The 19145-nt window shown below is 39.6% G+C and overlaps 1 protein-coding gene across 3 annotated transcripts in view; it reads right to left on the minus strand.

Annotated features, from left to right (window-relative positions):
- Positions 1-1077: 1077 nt before the first annotated feature.
- Positions 1078-19145, minus strand: part of cdh8 (cadherin 8) — a 75811-nt gene continuing 57743 nt past the window's right edge. For 2 of the 3 annotated variants that reach the window (XM_072718235.1, XM_023790847.2), the window contains exons 7-12: positions 18792-19045; positions 11347-11483; positions 9250-9371; positions 8462-8579; positions 3197-3448; positions 1078-3096 (exon numbers count right to left, since the gene is read on the minus strand). In XM_072718235.1, the coding sequence (XP_072574336.1) occupies positions 2603-3096; positions 3197-3448; positions 8462-8579; positions 9250-9371; positions 11347-11483; positions 18792-19045 (1377 nt within the window). In that variant the 3' untranslated portion in view covers positions 1078-2602. Of the gene's footprint in view, positions 3097-3196; positions 3449-7628; positions 8036-8461; positions 8580-9249; positions 9372-11346; positions 11484-18791; positions 19046-19145 lie in introns of those variants that run through there. The other variant, XM_023790848.2, reaches the window with a different exon arrangement.

Below are 19145 nucleotides of genomic sequence, written 5' to 3' on the forward strand. Positions count from 1 at the left end.
CAAAAGATGTGGCTTGGAAGAGAATAGAACAGTCCGCTTTGTGAGGCCCTTTTACGATTTATACATGTTGTTAGCACAATTCCTCAGACATTCATACTTGAAGTTAAGCATTTAGCACAAATATCTGCAAATAATTAACAATAGACTTATATTCTTGCAGCAACATTACTTTCAGAGAAACGCAACTGCATCTATTGACAGCAGCGTGAATAGCAGTTTCCTTGTGTAAGTTAAATCTTGTCAAGTAATATTTGAGCTTTGAAAAGGTCGTAAAGTATGAAATTCTGGGAATTCACTCTAAAAGATCAGTGGACGATTGCATTTCGAGAAAAGTGAAAACTTATCTTGGTCTATCCGTGTCACTTTGCTGTTTATTGTGTCTATCTACTCAGAGAACATATTACGACTGCTGTACATTAGCTGTCTGCCGGTCCTTTCAGTACACTTGGTGCCACTGAATCCATGAGCAATGTGCAGTGTGCAATTTCACAGTTGATGTGTCCCAATTCTGTACCGCCAAACTGATAAAGTAGCAGTTTGTTCAGATAGCGTTGAGCAGGAACAATAGCTTAATCTCGCTCCATGGGAATACAGTATGGCTTGTTCCAAAGTGCTTTCAGGATTTGACCAAAATAATGTGGAAAGAAAACAAGACGAAAGACATAAGACGTCGACAAAACATTTTCTGCCTTTTCTAACAGGTGCGTATCTCTTTAAATCCTGAGTGACTGACCAGAATGACCGTAACTTGCTATACTGTTACGCTTTTATCTGTCTTGCGACGAAAGGAAAGGGCTGGAAAAACAGCTTCTCTTTTACAGATGACAGATTTAGCAGCAAGTAATTGTACTATAGTAAAAGAGCAGCCAGGTGTAGTTTTATTCTTTTTGATCTCACTTCCTGTTTGCAATAGGGCATCGCTTCATGGACAGGTGCTTTATTGAAATGCTCCTGGTTGTTGGCAGACATGTCTTATGCCGTAGTGGTGTGAAGTGTCACAGGAGTAGTTTGAACTGCATAACGGTGGGTGAAAAATCTTACCACAGCCACCACTGGTTGGTAAACAGACCACAGCTGCAGTATTTATAAAAATATATTTCACAAAGTAGGAAACAATACAGGGGTATCTTTGATTACAATACACAGAGTAAATAATTAAACATACAAGTTTATAAGCATTAATGCACAGTAGAAAATATGTTTCGCCTTTAAGACTACCTCATATACGCTGCCGAGTCTACGGACGACTGCAGTACAAATTGGGAATGCACGGCGCTTTTCCAGAATCTCATGTGCAAGGGCTAACGTGCATAGACAAAACCCCATCATCTCAAAGAAAAGCTAACCATGTCAGTCGTAATTCTATGTACATGTATCTTGTCTAATATCATACAATGTAGCACAATAAGCAATTGTTTTTTTTATTCATTTTTATTGGTTGATGGACTAAATTAATCAACTAGTTTTATAAATGTAATCACTTGAATGCTCAATGGTCAAATATCCACATGAACTAGATCAAAGCTATTGTGCTTAAACTATTATTGGTAACTTTATATATACAAAGTATGTGTTGAAATGACTCACCTTACCTGTATGTCTAAAATATACAGTCTGTGTTTTCACACATTAACATCTGCCTAAAATTGCTTAAACTTCATTTTCTGAACATCTGGTTTAGAATTAATAAAACAGCTAATTTGGTGAGAAAGGAAACAGGAAACTTAAATAACATCCATTTAATATCAGTAGCACAAAACAGCCAGTGATGATATAAAAGTATACTAGCTATAATGATGAAACAACATGACCTTTTCAAAAACATTTGAGTACAATTGAATATGAAGCTTGCTTTTATAAAAAAGGCCTCGGTATATCTCAGAAGTGTCTTTTTTCCTCAGTTATTTGTTTTAGGCTAACTATTTTTGAGTGTGTACCCAACTTCAAACAGGTAGATATAAAGAATCATAGAAAGTAAGCCAACAGGCTTATTCAGTTCATATTGTCTTAGCCTCTTGGAACCAAAACTAATAAATCTTAATGCCAATTCTTGGATGGGTATGTACTTTTTAATCATACTTACATTCAGCAATGCAATGAAGACCATATATTGCTTTTTTGCTCATTAATCTACTGCTGTATTTTCTTTCTGATTGGATGACGGTTAAGTGTAGCAAACCCAGTCAATTACAACCAGAACATTGTGGCTTTTACAGCCCAGCACCCAACCAGTCCAAAGCGACAGCACTCCTTCCAGGGGTGATTCCCTCTTGGTTCTTCCAGCGTCTCTCACGAAACTGAGATCCCGGTGTTTCTGGCGGTCACAGTGAATGACAAATACCCAAAATACTTCTAGACACTTGACAGAATCTAATTCACACTCCACAAGAATCATAGACCTCCTAAAATAGACATTGTTTAGTTTGCTCAACATCACAATGCATTTGATGCAGTACTCTTGATGACAAACGCTATGCTTTCTCCTAAGAATTGAAAAAGTGTGTCTCGCCCCTCCTCTTCAACAGGGTTTTCTAATATCTGGCAACCCTAGCGTTATACACAAGTATGTGGACAAAATTGAACGTTCTTAGTGGGTCCATAGTCAAGGTTCCTTATCACTTTCACCCACTGAGTAGAGCTCCCCAAGTCTTCTGAAACGTGGCCCCCACTCTCTGAGGTAGTCATAGTTCTGATCTGAGTCAGAGGAAGCTGTCTCCAGGGAGCTGAGGGACCCGGCTACTGAGCCTCGCCCTTCATAGCCGTAGATCTGGATGGAGTCATAAGGGGGCGCCGTGGGGTCGTTATCTGCCTCGTGAAGTCGCACGTTAATAAACTCATCCACATCCACACCGTTTGGCCCAGAGTGCTGGGCCTGTCTCGGCATAAACTGCAAGTCAGGCTTGATATCCTTCCGAGGAAGGTAGCCGTTTATCCCGTCAGGGTTCTGCAATGTGGCGATATCGAAGGCCTCCGTGTCCTCTTCGCCGCCACCCTCGTCGTCGTAGCGGATGATGTTCTCCCTCACGTCCTCGTCATCTTTGATGATCAGTGGCTCGTTTTTGTGCCTCCGGAGAGTCACGAACAGCACCACGATGACTGACCATTAAGAATAAGGAAACAGCAGAGTTAAAGATTCGGAATATATAAATCAAATAGAATGCATGCATATAAAATCATCTGAAATAAGGAATCCTACCTAGGAGTAAGATGATGCAGGCTAGGATAGCGATAAGTGCCCCCATGCTGAGTCCAATGGGCAGTACGTAGGCCTCCACGTTGCAGGACTGGACGATCCCCTCCTTGCTGCAGCCACACACGCGGATGGTGAGCGTGTTGGTGCTGCTCATTGGGGGGTTTCCATTGTCACTGACCACGATGGGCAAGAAGTACATCTCCTGCTTCTGACGCCGGAAGGTGTCGTGCTTGGCTAGAATGTTGATAGAGTTGTCTGCAGGAAGGACACGGGAAGGTAAACATCAACGCTATGTCCATACAAATCCGTAGTGCTTTAGATTGACGTGTTGTGCTTCAGTGTAGTAGTGCATATTAGAAACACAATTCTAGAACTTGAAATGAACATATGGGAAATTCCCCCATTAAAAAAATGCACGTCACGTTTCTATAGTTTCCGTTTCTCAATTGCACTGCTGCTTTCAGCAGATATATTTAGAAATACGCTTTCTCTTTGAGAAGGGGGGAGGAACTGGCAGGGCTGCACCCGGAACATGGGAAGTGTTGGTGTTACAATTGCAAAGCAAAATAAATAAAAAACTGCTGTGCTGTGGCATAGATTGATAAAATGTGTGCTGATACTTGTGAGAAAGCCTGTGTTAATCATTTATGCTTACAATATAATTGTAAACTTTAGAGTCTCACATTAACAAATATAGCTGACGTGTGGGAACTGGATTCGGAAATTAATTTCAGACCATGGTGTACTATATAGCAGTATGCCGAGCTAGCATTTTGAGATGTAAGTTGAGGAGAAAGAGGATAAGAAAGTAGAGGGAGGTAAATTTATACTCTGCTGGAGCGGACACTCTACAATGGATAATTATTATACCAAAGTGACAGGGATTGAAGCCATTTTTTAACCACCTCATAAATGATGATTGGTATGAGCTCAGTCACTGCAGGACATCCTGTGAAAGCTGATACCTTGAAATGATTTTAGAAAAATTTTCAAGATGGATGTGTGTTTCCATCTTTCAACACTGCAGTTAAAATACGTTAATAACGTTTCACACATTTCTTTTCTGGGTCACAAAAGCAATTATTTGCAGATACTCAGAGCTGATGTATTGTAATGATGTAAGACATAGTATTTTATTGTTAATAGATTGAGAAAGGTGAGGCCCATCACAGTGTAGCATATATTACTTCTAAAAGGATCTTTGTAATTAAAAAGTCAAATGTTTGACTTCAGCACTGTGTCACATCAGACTGAGATATATCCCATGTAATATCACTCAGGAAATAGACAATAAAGTATTTAAAATGGATAAATGACTTTTAACAAAAAAGACACAGCTTAGTGGCAATGCTTTTAACGAACTTCTATAGGTAGAATAGTAGCTAATAATGTGGTGAGTAAAGATAAAGCTGAAAATAAAAGTGAAAATAAATTGTGCACTAGGAAGTGAAAATGAAAATAGAATTTGAAGGCAATGCTATGAGTGATGTTTGTGTTGCCAAACAAATACCCTGAATTCTGAGTCTTTGATATGTGTATTCCACACAGATAATAAATATTTCGGGGCACCCAGAGATGGGCTAGCATTCTGCTTAGGGTGCCCCCCCCCTGCTTAGGGTGCCCCCTCCGTGTTGCCTTGCATAGACTTCATCCTTACTGTAACCCTGCATTTATGCAAAATGAAGGGATGGATAAAAATTCACCCGTTCTTTCATTTATTCAGCATTGTTAACATGCGACTGCTATGGGTCTGCACCAGTGATCACTTAAAGAGCGATTCATGAATATTTATAATAACAATATTCATGAAAATATTCACAAAACCTACAAAAGACTCTTGAAGTCCTAAAAGAAAGCTTACATTTTACCTGACTTCCTTTAAAATCCTAATGCATGGACTATTTTGGCAGATGTGTATACAGTACACAGTAAATGCTCTTATTAGCTGGTCGAAATAAGCACATATTTTATCCTTTAAGAAGAAAAGAAGTTTAGGAGCTTTCAGGTGAGCATTTTCAAACCGACGTGTCTCTTAAAGGGACCCTGTGCCTGTTTTCCTTTTCTGTTTTGTGTGTGAAAGGTGTTTCCCTTGTTTAAAAACCCTTCTCTGGCACCTCTCTCTGCCATTTGGCAGCCATGTCCATGCTTAAGGCAGTGATTATGTTCGATTCAATCCATTTATTGAAATAAATTATATTATCATTAGTGTATTTTAGGACTTTAATAAAAAACTGAATTAATTTATAACCTATATTGCTTATGAATAATTTAGCTGGTGAAGGTCGATTTTGTTCCTGGAATGTAATACACACAATTAAAAAAAAAAAAGACTACAAGGAAAATGCTGATCTGTTATGACCATGTGCAAATATGGTAGAGTACTTAGGGAGACATAGACACAATTACTTCAAAATTTAAAATGCAATTATATTCCTTTGAACCTGTCATCATGAGTTTACTGTAATTCTGTACATTCTCTATTCATATGCATTTCATTTTCATTTTCTTTATGCGGTGTCACATACGCATGGTGGTAGGTGTATTGTATTCGGGAGGACCTGGAGGTACAGTCTTAAAGTGCACCTCGCTTGCCCTTTTCAAAATGACACCGATCCACTATATTGCTGCTGTCAATCAGCCCGGTGCTGGCTCTCCCCAGACTCTGGGCAGCGTTCCTCCTTAGAACCTATCGGAATTCCCGGTGGGTCACAGCAGATCTGAAGGCAGCCGCCTCATTGAAGTACTGCGGAGGAGCTACAGGAGGTGTCACTTTGGCCATAAATACAGGGAGGCTGATAAAAACGTAGGTGGAGTCAAGAGGAGGGTGTAGAGGAGCGGAATCTGAGACAACAATCAGCTTAAAGGTTTTATATTTAGAAAATTAACTAAATCTGTATATGTGTTCTGTTTTAGGGTTTATCACTCACTTGATCTCAATTAATAATATATAATCATATATCATCATTCTCAATCAATTATCACCATAGCAAAGGATAGATTTGCATTTTGACTCTTTATATTCAATTAATGAAATCCTTAACCAGAACTAACGTTTCTGAGGTGCTTTCTGTATGGCCTCTGATTGGTTATTCTGAAGCATTCAGAATCTTATAATGATCTGCTTTTAGTCATATGGGTGTATGGTCTAGTCAGGGTAGATGCCACTTCCATAAACAGAGGTTGTGTCCTCATGCTGGTGAGCTGCAGACGGTGGGATGGCAGAGTCTCTATGAGCGGACATCGATAATCTGCTTTGCCAGTGACCGGGCCACTTTAGGAAATATTTTAATCCAGTTTCCTCAGCTAAACTGGCACTCTGCATGTGTGCTACATTTCAGTCCCACTCTGTGTTTGAAGGGATTACCTGACATGGGGTCTCCATTAATCTGATTTGGCCGTGACCCTCAAGATCAGCTGTGTGTGCTGTTACAAGGCACTGCTCTTTCATTATGCAGCATAGCTCTGCACAGTTTCTGCATACGATGATGATGATGTTGATGATGATGATGAGGATGATGATGAGGATGATGATTATATATATTGGCCTCCATTCATCTGATTTTGCTGTGGCCCTCAAGATCAGCTGTGTGTGCTGTTACAAGGCACTGCTCTTTCATTATGCAGCATAGCTCTGCACAGTTTCTGCATACGATGATGATGATGATGATGATGATGATGATGATGAGGATGATTATATATATTGGCCTCCATTAATCTGATTTTGCTGTAGCCCTCAAGATCAGCTGGGTGTGCTGGTACAAGCAACTGCTCTTTAATTATGCACTATACATTTTTGCATGTGATGATGACAGCGATGATGATGATGATTATTATTAGTGTTGTTGTAGCTATTATATTGAATAACAAACAAGAACTCAAACAAAACAAATGTTTTATTTATTGAACTGAGAAAACTTTTTTCCTTTTAACACAATTGCAGAAATTATGCAGGCCTTTTGTAATTAAATGACATCCATTTTGTGATGGGATCTACAGTTACTCACAATCACTTGTTCTCCCTGTACCTTGTTCTTGCTCTATACCTGTTTACGTGTTCTGATTTGTTTCACCAGTAACCCGGACCTGAGCTCCTTTTATCTTGGTTCTGAATGTCCCAGCAGAGAGAAGCTTACATGTGAAGTGCTCATTTTTTATTTCTTTTCCACCGAGAGGAAAATGTTAAGTTGAATTGGAAGGTATCCTTATTCGCTCCTACTGCTGTTCACCCTGAAGAGGAAATCTCAAATAAAACTCTTGTCTGTTCCAAAGTCTCTTTGTCTTGGGGTTCTGTTCCAAAGAAAACCAGCCAGGCCTTCCAGTGTAATATATTATATTAATTAAATTACAGCAAAGTCCTGTGAATACAGCTTTTAGTGATATTTGGTATACCCCTGTATTCAGTGTCTTGTTTTATATGTGCTTTGTGTGAAGATGTTCCGAACACATTCTGTCAATGGAACTAGCATGTTAAAATATATGTTAAAAGCTTATTTCACTACCTGTGGGATCAGAAAAAAGTGCTCCGAAAAACCATCCTTTTGATGTTTTTTATTTTCCTTTCAGTTTTCATTTTGATATGCAATGACAGAATATATGCATATTTATACATATATGTTTCCAAATAACTAAGTAAATATATCAAATTCTGCCACTGTGATTCTCTTGAACTTCGCAGGCTCTGACATTTGATTGTATTATTCCAGCAAAACAAGCATGATTTTCTACCAAACAGCAATTCCTCTTGCCCGCAGCGTTTACACCCGAACAGACGGAAGGAACCAGATGAAGATTCTTCGCTCCAAGCTCTTTGACAATATTATGTAACATCAGACTGAACACCAGCTCCTCAGTGAGTGTGATGGGGGGGAAAAGAAGAAATCCAGATAGCTTGCTAAACCAATCACTGTATTTAGCAAACAAATTTAGCGCCATCTGTTACACTGCGACGACTCGAACAGTCACCCTGCATTGAGTCGCGGGATAATTTCAGTCTGGGCATCGTTCGTTTGCTTTCTTTTAAAATGCATGGTACAGCAAAGGAGACAGTGGTATTATGATTCTACTGCTGCACTCTCTCCTATTTTATTAGTGTCACTTAAATGAATGCATCTTTAGTCATTTCAAGACTTTTGGCTGCTATTTTGCTTACTTTCATTTATAGCACTTCATGCTGTGCTAAATGCTGCTGTAATGCTGAAATTTCCCTTTGTGAAATTAATAAAGATCTCAATCCTAATCTTACTCTTACTAAAGAGAGGCGGTTCCTACCTTTGTTGTCTTTTATTGTGAAATTGGGGTTGTTAAGCATTTCCGGCACCAGGCTGTAGATGAAAAAGTGCCCGTTCTTTGGGTCGTCCTTGTCCACAGCGCTGATTGTCTGTATTACCTGCCAAGGGAGAAAGACCCTCGATCTGATTCCGGCTCTGATTTCTCTTGAACCACATTCATTTTTGTCATAGTAAGGAACCAGATAAATGTCACAGAAAACAATTTTTACAATTTGCATTTGAAATTTCTCCTTTGTGAAATCAGTGCAGAATTTGTTGCTGCAGTGATTTTGTTTTTGTCCACAGTTAAACACCACCTATCAAAAAAGCTGAGTGTAATTTATGATTGTCAGGTATTTTCACATTTGTGCTGATTTGACAGTAGATAATTACAGTAAAGCTGTCATGTCACTGCATTTGACTAGTGTGGTATTTTTAAGCGCGGCCAAGCAAAAGGGACGCGCTTGATTAATGATTGACAGAAAACACTGACAAGGGCCACGATTAGCATCGACTTTTGATGCAAACAAATGGCCCTGTAAGTCAGCTAGCCTGGCCTGAGAAGAACCTAAATAAATACTGCCAGTGATGTAGCAGAATTATGAATTATAATGATCAGTTCCAATGGTTTCAGTTCCCTTTGTTCGGCCTCAGTCTGTGCCAGGGAATAGTACATCAACTATGGTCCTGGTCTTTTCTCAGTGAAATAAACAGCCTATAATTCATGATGGCTGATCATTACCAAGGCGATGCAGCACAGATGCTGGCAGCTCTGATCGATGCCCCTACCTGGCCAGGTTTTCCGTTTTCACACAGTAAAGTCTCGTATTCCTTGGCAAATTCCGGGGCGTTGTCATTTATGTCCAGCACTTTAATGGCGACGATGGCACGGGAGATCTGACTGTGATTTCCTGTTGGGAAAATAAAAATAAAAATTGGAGAAAACCATTACATAAGCTATTGCAGCAGGTAAGGAGTCCCCATGCTATGCCAGTTACTTCCCTGAAACCGTGAAAGATGATATAGGACAAAGTGGAAGCTACATCAACTGCAACTTTTTGTCCTTGTTAAGTGAGGGAAAAACAAGATGAAAAATATACTAGACATTATCACAGGGAAAGTGCTTTTGAGATTCCCTGCACAAAATTCATGTTTTATACATGACCCATCCTTTTTATTTTTTTATTAAATGCATATTAACGAACTGACGGCAATTGAAGTGTAAAAGACGATAAAGGGCAATCGAATCCTGCTCATTGCTTATAATTTGTGTTCCCTTTTGAGACCCTTATAAATTAACGTTGTTATTGAAAGTCACAATCATTTACTAAGTTGGTGGAATAAATAAGCTATATAATCAGTTTATTTGGATAAGAGGATTATATTGGGGTACAGTGATGTTACACCTCTGTGCTCTGTTTTGAGGGGAAAGTCATGCCCCTGAAATCTGTCTTTTAATAGCATCTTCCAGTGATCAATTGCTGTATTGAATCACACAGTGCTTTTCTGTATCACCTATAGAGGCTCTTTCTTAGATGTAAGCTGCCTAAAATCTTCTAATCAATACTCAAAGCGGGTAGTCCTTGAGGTCACAGAGTCATTTTGCCAGAACGATGGTTGTTTGGGACAATCAATGGGAGTCCAACCCCAAGTGCAAAGATCTGGACTGAGAGAATACGGAAGACAGTATCTCAGATGTCACTGTAGGAAATGAGAGAGACGTGCTTATCGTGACCTAGTCCAGCTGCCAGAATGAGATGTAGGACAGACACTGCCAGGTACCAGCGTGCAGAAGCAGAATGCAGGACAGAACATTATAAAGTACAACTTTTGGGTCACATGGTCTCGCACGTTTGATTTGAGGAAGACCCTAAATCATCTACCAGGGGTATTGTCTTAGAACTATGAAGGTATCAGTGAGAGGAATGTTCAAATGCCAATGAGTCCAAGTCAAGAAGTCAAGGAGGCTTGGAGCAGCGGCCCCGTGCCGGTGAAGCCTGCCGGAAATGCCTTTTCGCTCTTCAGCGGCTGGGGATTCAAACTGATTAACCAGATGTCCTTGTGTGCAAATAGTGTTACGCGGCCTCGCTTGAGTGGCAAACGGTGGCAGGATTTTGTGATTCTTCCCGTTGTCAGAGTCAATTTTTAGTTAAATTCGTATACAGTAGCTTAAAGGACTGCAAATGTGACCAGGTTCAAATATTTTAAGCAAACTTACTGCAGCCTCTTCTGTAACTCAGAAACACTCTACTCCGAGGTATATAAACAATGAGAAACCATACTCAAGGAGAAGGAAATTCCTTGTACTCAATTTTTTTGAGTGCCAACATTTCCTCCTTTTTCAAACAGAGGATTGAAACATCCGGATGACTCTGTTCATTTTAATTAAGTGACAGTGGTGCTTTTGTGTATATTTTCAGAAAACAAATGTGGAAAATCTGTTTAGCAAATAGACACATTGTCTTCCAATGTTGGTGTTACCCTCCCATGCAACATCTGCCAGTGAAGACACATCACACACACACTGTACACACTGTGCATGTGTTCAGACTCTATGCTACACATGATTTTATCTTCCTGGCGTAGAGTCCAGTGTGAGTGTATTAGAGGAATCTAAACTCGCTTCACTACCTCAGATTAAACTACTGAACTGTTTAACTCAAATTTAACTCATTCAGAATGCAATGGATTAATGTATTTTCACTTTCCGCTTGAATTCAGCTACTAATTGCGTAGCAACATACAGACCTAAAGTAGTAACAAAGTAGGTAATACTAAAACGAAGTAACAACGTGGCCTTGTGTGCAATTAAATAAAAAAAATACTTTGGTATGAAAAGGAATAAATATTCAATATATAAAAGCCATGTGAGGAGGTGGTACTTACTGACTTCTGTAGCCGTCACCGTAATGTTATGCCACATGTCAGTCTCCCTATCGAGAGGTTTGGCCAGTGTTATCTTGCCGTCGTCCACGTTAATATTAAACTGTCTCTCGAGGTCTGTGTGGCGGTCGATAAAATACCTGGGGGTGGGGGGGGGGTTGGTGTGTGAAAAAACACAAGGCATAAACACAAACACCTTCATCAGTGTTGTAAGCATCGTATGCATTCAGCACACGGAGCTTTAAATGAAGCCTCCAGAACCTCCCTAATAGACCCTTATTCATCAGGAGCGTCCTGTAGATTAATATATGTTTTAAAGCAGCAAGAACTCAATAATTATCACCTAAGGATTAATTACCCCCCTTCGGACTTGAAAGGGGAGACATTAAGTGGCTGTAAGGTTTAGGAAGCCCTAAAAAAGTTATGAAGAAGGAAGACCAGGTTGTCCCCTAAGCATTGTTTTGCTAATGTCCCTCTCTCAGCTTCTTGGCTGCCATGGCGGCTACCCCATCCCTACAGCCCCTCCCTGGGCAGCCCGTCCACCTATGGTGGCTACCCCATCCCTAGAGCCCCTCCCTGGGCAGCCCGTCCACCTACGTCTGCCTACCTGTGCATCTGCTCATGCCTAGGAGCAGCACGGCACACGCTGAGAGGCCGAGAAAAGCCAGCACAATGAGATGAACTGAATTACTCATCATCTTAAAACTGGAAAAGAGAGCTGCATCATGGGTAGCAGGTTTGGCTGCTGGAGTCCCGCCCTCGCTCCATGCTCGGGGAGATTGTGGGTTACCTCCAGACACTCCGCTGACTTCCCCCAGTCCAAAACCATGCGCTCAAGAAAACTGATATCTCTAATTTGCACTCAGTATGCGATTTTGTATTGTAAACTGTGCAATCCTGTTTGTGGGAACTCACTGGCATCCTGTCCAATGTGCTTCCCAGTCTTGTGCCCTATGCTGTCTGGGACCCTGAATAAGTGATTGGAGGATGGATGGATGGATATGAAACACTGATATTTATATGAAATACGAAAGGACACTGTAGACAGCCGTAAAGCAGTAGGATGGAAAGTATTATAACTATACTATCACTAATGAAGTATCCTGGTGCTAACAAGTGATTATCCTGTCAAATGGGTGTAACTCTCTATTGCCTTCCCATTTGTCCATTTTTACAGTTTTAAAGTATTAAAGTGAATGCCGCTGTGCATTAAATTATTGATAGCGCAAAGACTATTCTGTACTGACACCAAACTAGCTCCAATATTCCTCATGCTCGCACATTTGGGCACACAATGATGTAAATGTAAACTTTAATCTTTAACTGACAAGCTATACCTAAAAGTATGCAAAGGATTTTATAAAAACAAAAAAATCCATAAGTAGTGCGATGGAGAAACTCGGTATGCCTGTCTTTACTTAGTTCTAGGCCTATATTATTGAGTATAAAACACTTTTTATAGAGCACATTTGGGCATCACACCATGAAATAGGCTCCTAAACTCGATTTGACACCCTGTGTTCAGTGATTAAGGAGCTAAAAGAAAAACCACTATAATTTCTGACGCATATTCTTGTTGTATATATCAACAGACTGAATACATACAGAAAATCTAAGTGTGTGTATATATACACACCCTATGCATATACCATCCATAGCAAAAGTCTCTGTCAGCTTGTTATCTGTCTATATATTTATATATATGGAGCTGGGATATAGAACATACAAACAGTTATAAGTACTAAATGTGTAGAACAGAAATATTATTCAATGTTATTTTATCTTCCACACATTCTAGAGAGAGCACTGACAGAAGGTACTGTTTTCAATAAAGGCTTCAAGAATGAAATTCTTTGCTTCTAGGATTCTAGTGTCTTCATCAAAGACATCAAGACTGAAAATCTATGCATCGAAAGTTCTATTGTTCTCATGAAAGGCATTCAGACTGAGATTATCATGCATCCAGGTTTCTAGTGTCCTCATCAAAGGCTTTCAGACTGAGATTCTCTGCATCCAGGTTTCTACTGCTCTCATAAAAGGCTTCAAGACTGAAATTTTCTGCATCCAGGTTTCTACTATTCTCATCAAAGGCTTCAAGATTGAAATTCTCTGCATCCAAGTTTCTGAAAGAGCTTTAAGACTGAAATGTTCTGCATTCATGTTTCCCCTGTTCCACATTCTATTGTTTTACTTCTCTTTACTGTAGGTTTTCCACACAAAAGTGCAGTGTTTGTCTTACCAAGATGGGTCTTGTAAAAAGGATAATATTAATAATACAGCAGCAGCAGCAACAACAACAACAACAACAATAATGAATCCTTAGAATAACTTACTTAATAGATTAGTTAACCTGACATTCACATTGCATATCCATCTCATGCAATCTCATTTACAAGACAGTCCCCCATATTACAAGGCACACAAGATGTCAGACAGCATGACGAATGCATGTGCTGTGAGGGTTTCTTACAGGGAAGGTTAAAAGAGCCATTGACTCCTTCACCCAGCATCTTAAAAAAAAAAATAACACACACACACAGACACACAGACACACAAATTGGGCTCACACCCTTATCATAATAGAACTGCCCAACACCATGTAATGTCAAAAGGCATGCATATCCTGAATGCCTGAAGCCAGAACGGGAGGATGGAGTGACCCTCCGTCACAGACAATGCACTTCTACACAGGCTTATATGCACTGATGCGGCCGTCGGATCACTGTTACACTATAAGGAGAATTCCCGAAATCACATTTGCTTAAGTACATTAAGCACAGCGAGGGAGAAAGAGCAGGGAAAGAAAGAGAAAGAAAGAGAGCACCACAGGAGCAAGGGAACAGGAGAAAGCAGGCGGCAGATCACAGCGGGCCGCGTCCCTCCACCGGCACAGTCAGTCGGTCTACAGTCACCGTCAAAGTTTTCATGCAAAATAGGAAAGGAAACCAATTAAATGCAAAAGATCTCCCTGCACTCCCCCCGAGACAGGGGAATTATTTTGAATTATACCAAATAATTTGCTCAAATTACAAGAAAAAAACATATGTTCACAATACACCAGTCCACCAATCTATCAATCCATCCATCCAACCATCCATCCATCCTTTTTCTAGTCTGGTGTTCTGTTTAATGAAGCCACCAGGCTAAGGAAGTAACACGCCATATTATGTGTCTATTTATGTCATTCACCGGGAGGAAATCGCATTCAAGGAGGGATAATGGATGTCTGTTAACTGAAAGAAACACCGCATGCTGTATTGGGACAATTTATCTCCGCTGGAAAACCACACAAGATTGCAAGGAAATGTCAGGTCGAGGCACAGCCATTAGCTTCAAAGTCATGGCGTCCCATAAGCTGCCCGCTCTTCCTGTTGGACACCCTTATGTTTTTTTTTTGGCAGATAGGGGAAGTAATACGACGTAGACCACTTTGGTGTAGAAACTCTTTGGTGTCCTGCAGCTTTCCCTTTCCTAAAATGTCAAAGTTAAAAAAAAACTCTCTAACAAGGATCCTGCTAATGTAGCTTCCCATAAAACCTCAGGTCTGTCTATTTGCTGCTGGCAAAAGGCCTTCAACACTCAATGTTTTCTAGGAAGTTATAAATACCACGTGAGTCCACTCACTTATAACAACAACAACAACAATAATAATAATTCATTTTTGTCTTCCTCTTCTTCTTTTTATTATTATTATTGAGTGATCGTGTGACGTATGTTAATGTATCTAATGAGAAAATGTATTTGTTTATTGTGTTCCTGAACCGAGGCACAATGAACCAGCAGATGATGATACGGTAAAAAAAAATATGAGGTTTAATATTTTGTGTAAGAAGTGAACACAGTGTTTAAGTAGACTGCAAGTGTACTTGAACTAACAGTGTTACTTCTACAACCACATAAAGTACATAAAATGATGAATAAACATGAATCTGCAAACTACAAAATGGAGAAAGAAATGTGAAGTCAGCGGGTTTCCTATAGGGTAGCAGCTAACTGCAATGCAAACACTAAAAAAGCGAGTAAATAAGTAAATAAATAAATTTATAGGGATGAAGACGTATAACCGCTGTGCACTACGCTGCACCAGAAAAACACCCCATCTGTAATTTCACCTGCTCTCGGCCCACTATATAATTAAAGAACCTGTTGAGTGTGGCGCAGAACAAAAGAGGCCACAGGAGACTTAATGAAATGCGGGAGTGCATGGAGAGAAATTACCTTTATAACCTATGGTGAAGGTGCCCTTGCGGTATTTTCTGGAGCAAGCAATAAAAGGATGAGCCGGAGAAGACATCGCTGCGAAATCACGCTATTATTATTTATTATTATTATTATTATTATTATTATGAGTAGTAGTAGTAGTAGTAGTAGCAGTAGTAGTAGTAGTATAGTACTGCATAAGAATTCACCAATTCTTTTAATTATATAACACATACATAATATTGTCACAAATACAAAAAAAGATGAACCCTTGCAACAATACAGAGGTTTGACAGAGCTTGACATAGTGGGAGTGTATTCCTGCCCTTAGGTGGTGGCAAGATTCTTGAGATGGATTTTAAGGCCAATCTGTTGTGTTTTATTCATTTTGTTGTATATGTGGTGTCTTCATCTTCCAAATGTGTTTCATGTGGAACACTACCTATATATTAATTGCTATAGAAAAGAAATATTTTTGCTGATGCATATATCTGTACTCAGAGCCAACTGATCTTCTTGTGAATCTTGAATTAAGCCACGTGTTTGGATTTTGGTTCGTGTCGTTTTTAGGTTAGACATCGCATGGTCCTTTGTTTTCCCAGCTGATGCATTCCCCATGTTGAAGTGATATAACTCAACAAAGCAATTATCCGAAATAAATCGTGCCACCCCAGTCAGAGGCCGCACATGCATTAACACAGCCAGCATGAATGTCAGAATACCTTTTATCCCTCTAAATGGTTGGTGAATCGGGAACACTAGAATTATTAATCAGTCCAGCAATTTCAACTATTTTGTCAGGATAGATCTGACAATTCTGCCAAGTAATGAAATCCTATTCTCTCTCTCTCTCTCTCTCTCTCTCTCTCTCTCACACACACACACACACACACACAGAGATTCGTAGTTACATCTTTGTGAGGACTCTCCATTCATGTCTACGGGGAACACCAAATGTCCCCCACAATGTAATATAAACCTAATCCACAAACATACACACACACACATTCACACAAACATATAGATGTAAATTTCACAAATAAGAATGGGGAGCTGCTATCAAGTTCTTACCCATCCATGTATTTCCCACAAACACTTGGCTAATTAGGTTTGTGGTGGACAGAGCCCATCTGAGGAAGTACAGGCCTCCATGTTCAGTCATATTCTGCAGATAATGGCACTTCCTCACTGAGCAGTTCATTTACAGTGACACACTCATTCACATACCGAGTCTCAGACGGAGGGGAATTCAGAATCACAGACCTGAACCATTTTTTTTATATATTATACAGGATACTGTATGAATTTCCAAAGCAAAAGCCAAACTGACTTTTTAAATCCTTAACAAATTCAACAATTTATAAATGCCCCAATTTATGTAATAACCTTATTACAAGAAATATTCTTTTCTCCAGCTACAAAGAAGAATTAGGATTGACTGATTTTAATAATGTTTCATACGTTTTTCAACCAACCAGGATTTCTTTTCGCATTTGAATTTGAAAAGTGGTACCAACAGAATATAGTTTTTATGCAGGAGTGAGTGCAAAAGAGAGAAAAAAAAAGTTAGAAGAAAAAGACAGCAACTGAATTATTTCAAAATATCTGCAGTAGGAAAATATCATTTTAATATAAAACCCCTTCTCTTCTGATAAAGGTGGACTTCTTTGCCCTGTAAAAGGTATTAAGTACAGTAGAGAGTGATTTTATTGTATGAATTCATCAAATCTGTTGGATGAATTTGGCAGTCAGGTGAATATATCCATTCTTCTTCCATCCTACTTATCCAGTACAGGATTGCAGTGTGTCTGGGGCCAACCGAGGGAAACATGGGGAACGGCACACGCTGATCATTACAGTACCTACAGACACATTACACTTACACACACACACACACACACACACACACAGATTAGGTATCTATTAGGAGTGTAACAGTACACTTACTTCGGTTCGGTACTCATATGTACTCAGCAAATGTTGATCCTACGTTGTATTTGTGTGTTTCCCCGAGTCACGTTCAGAAAGGGCCGGATGAAGCCGCACCACTATGCATGTGCGCATAATTACGGTGAACACAAGTAAACCAGTACTTGAAGACCTTCCACTGATGCACCATGATGAATATTTATTTTCTTATACTTTGTATGTTTTGAGACAACATTTGTGTTGCACAGTTCTAATATGAAGCTGAAATCTGCTAATGTCAATACAATACAAGTCAGGTACAGTTGTGCACCTTAATGGATGTTTCTTTTATTTTTATTTGCATGAGAGAATATTTATTTTGATTTACTTTTATGTAAATTGTACTTTTTTGTTAGTAGTAGGTTGCAGCAGTGTTGATGAGACATTTCATTTAAGACAGTCATACTTTGATCTGTAAACCACTATTTAATAAAGAAAAAAAATGTTTTATTACAGTACTTTTACTCACGCTGTATCGAAAATGTACCAAACCGTGACCTCAAAACCGAGGTACATACCGAACCGTGACTTCATAACCGAGGTACATACCGAACCGTGACATCAAAACTAAGGTACATACTGAGCTGTGACCTCAAAACTGAGGTACATACCGAACCATGACTTCATAACCGAAGTACATACCGAACCGTGACTCCAAAACTGAAGAACATACCGAACCGTGACCTCAAAACCGAGGTATATACCGAACCATGAGTTTTGTTACACCCCTAGAATCTATATCTTATCCCGACCTTAATCCCAACTATGATAACTGTAAACCCTACCCAGCCCTAACCTTAACCATTAGTAATCAATCAAAATACAAGACTTTTGACATGTTTAGTTTTTTGATTGCATTAACAGATTTTTATAAAATTGAGTTTCCCCTTGTTGAGACCGAAAAAATGTCTCCACACAAAATCACAGTTTTTTTTGTTTTTATCACATTTGATCCTCACAGTGTAATATATACATGAGCACACACACAATGAGCCATTTTGATTTACCAAATGATATGGTTTTAGACTGCAGAAGAAACCCTCAGGACTGTGAGGAACGCATCCAAAATTTAAGCACACAGTTTAGGTGCTTCACACACTCAACTGTGGAGGTGAACCTCTATGCTGGAGAATGAACTGCCAATAATCAGCATTGATGATCCGCATGTAATGAACATTACAGGTGTGCTAAGGCTAGTATTTTACTTACTGTATTTAGAGAAACAGCATTAGCTTTTAAAAAGTTAATACCAAACTATGATGTTGAACCATGCATCTTACCTCACAAGACTGCCGGTCACATCAGGATCGTGTGCCGTCACCTGCTCGATGACGGTGTTGATGGCCGTGTTTTCATGCACCTCTACCAGGTAGCTGGGTTGACTGAACACTGGAGGTTCGTCTGCATCCTCTACGGCGATCTTGACGGTAGCTGTGTCCTTGAAAACCCCCCCGGTATTGAACTGAGGGTCAAAGTTCACGTTTGTTGCCTCCACCCTCAGGGAATAGGATTTTCTGGTCTCGAAGTCCAGTGGCTGTTGAGATTGATGGAGAAAAATCCTGGTAGCTAATGACCGTCGAAGCAAAGATGAACAGATCTAATGCTGATGGATGAAACTTAGGAACAGTTTTTAC

The sequence above is a fragment of the Paramormyrops kingsleyae genome, chromosome 11 (genome assembly GCF_048594095.1).
Source record: "Paramormyrops kingsleyae isolate MSU_618 chromosome 11, PKINGS_0.4, whole genome shotgun sequence".
Taxonomy (NCBI): domain Eukaryota; kingdom Metazoa; phylum Chordata; class Actinopteri; order Osteoglossiformes; family Mormyridae; genus Paramormyrops; species Paramormyrops kingsleyae.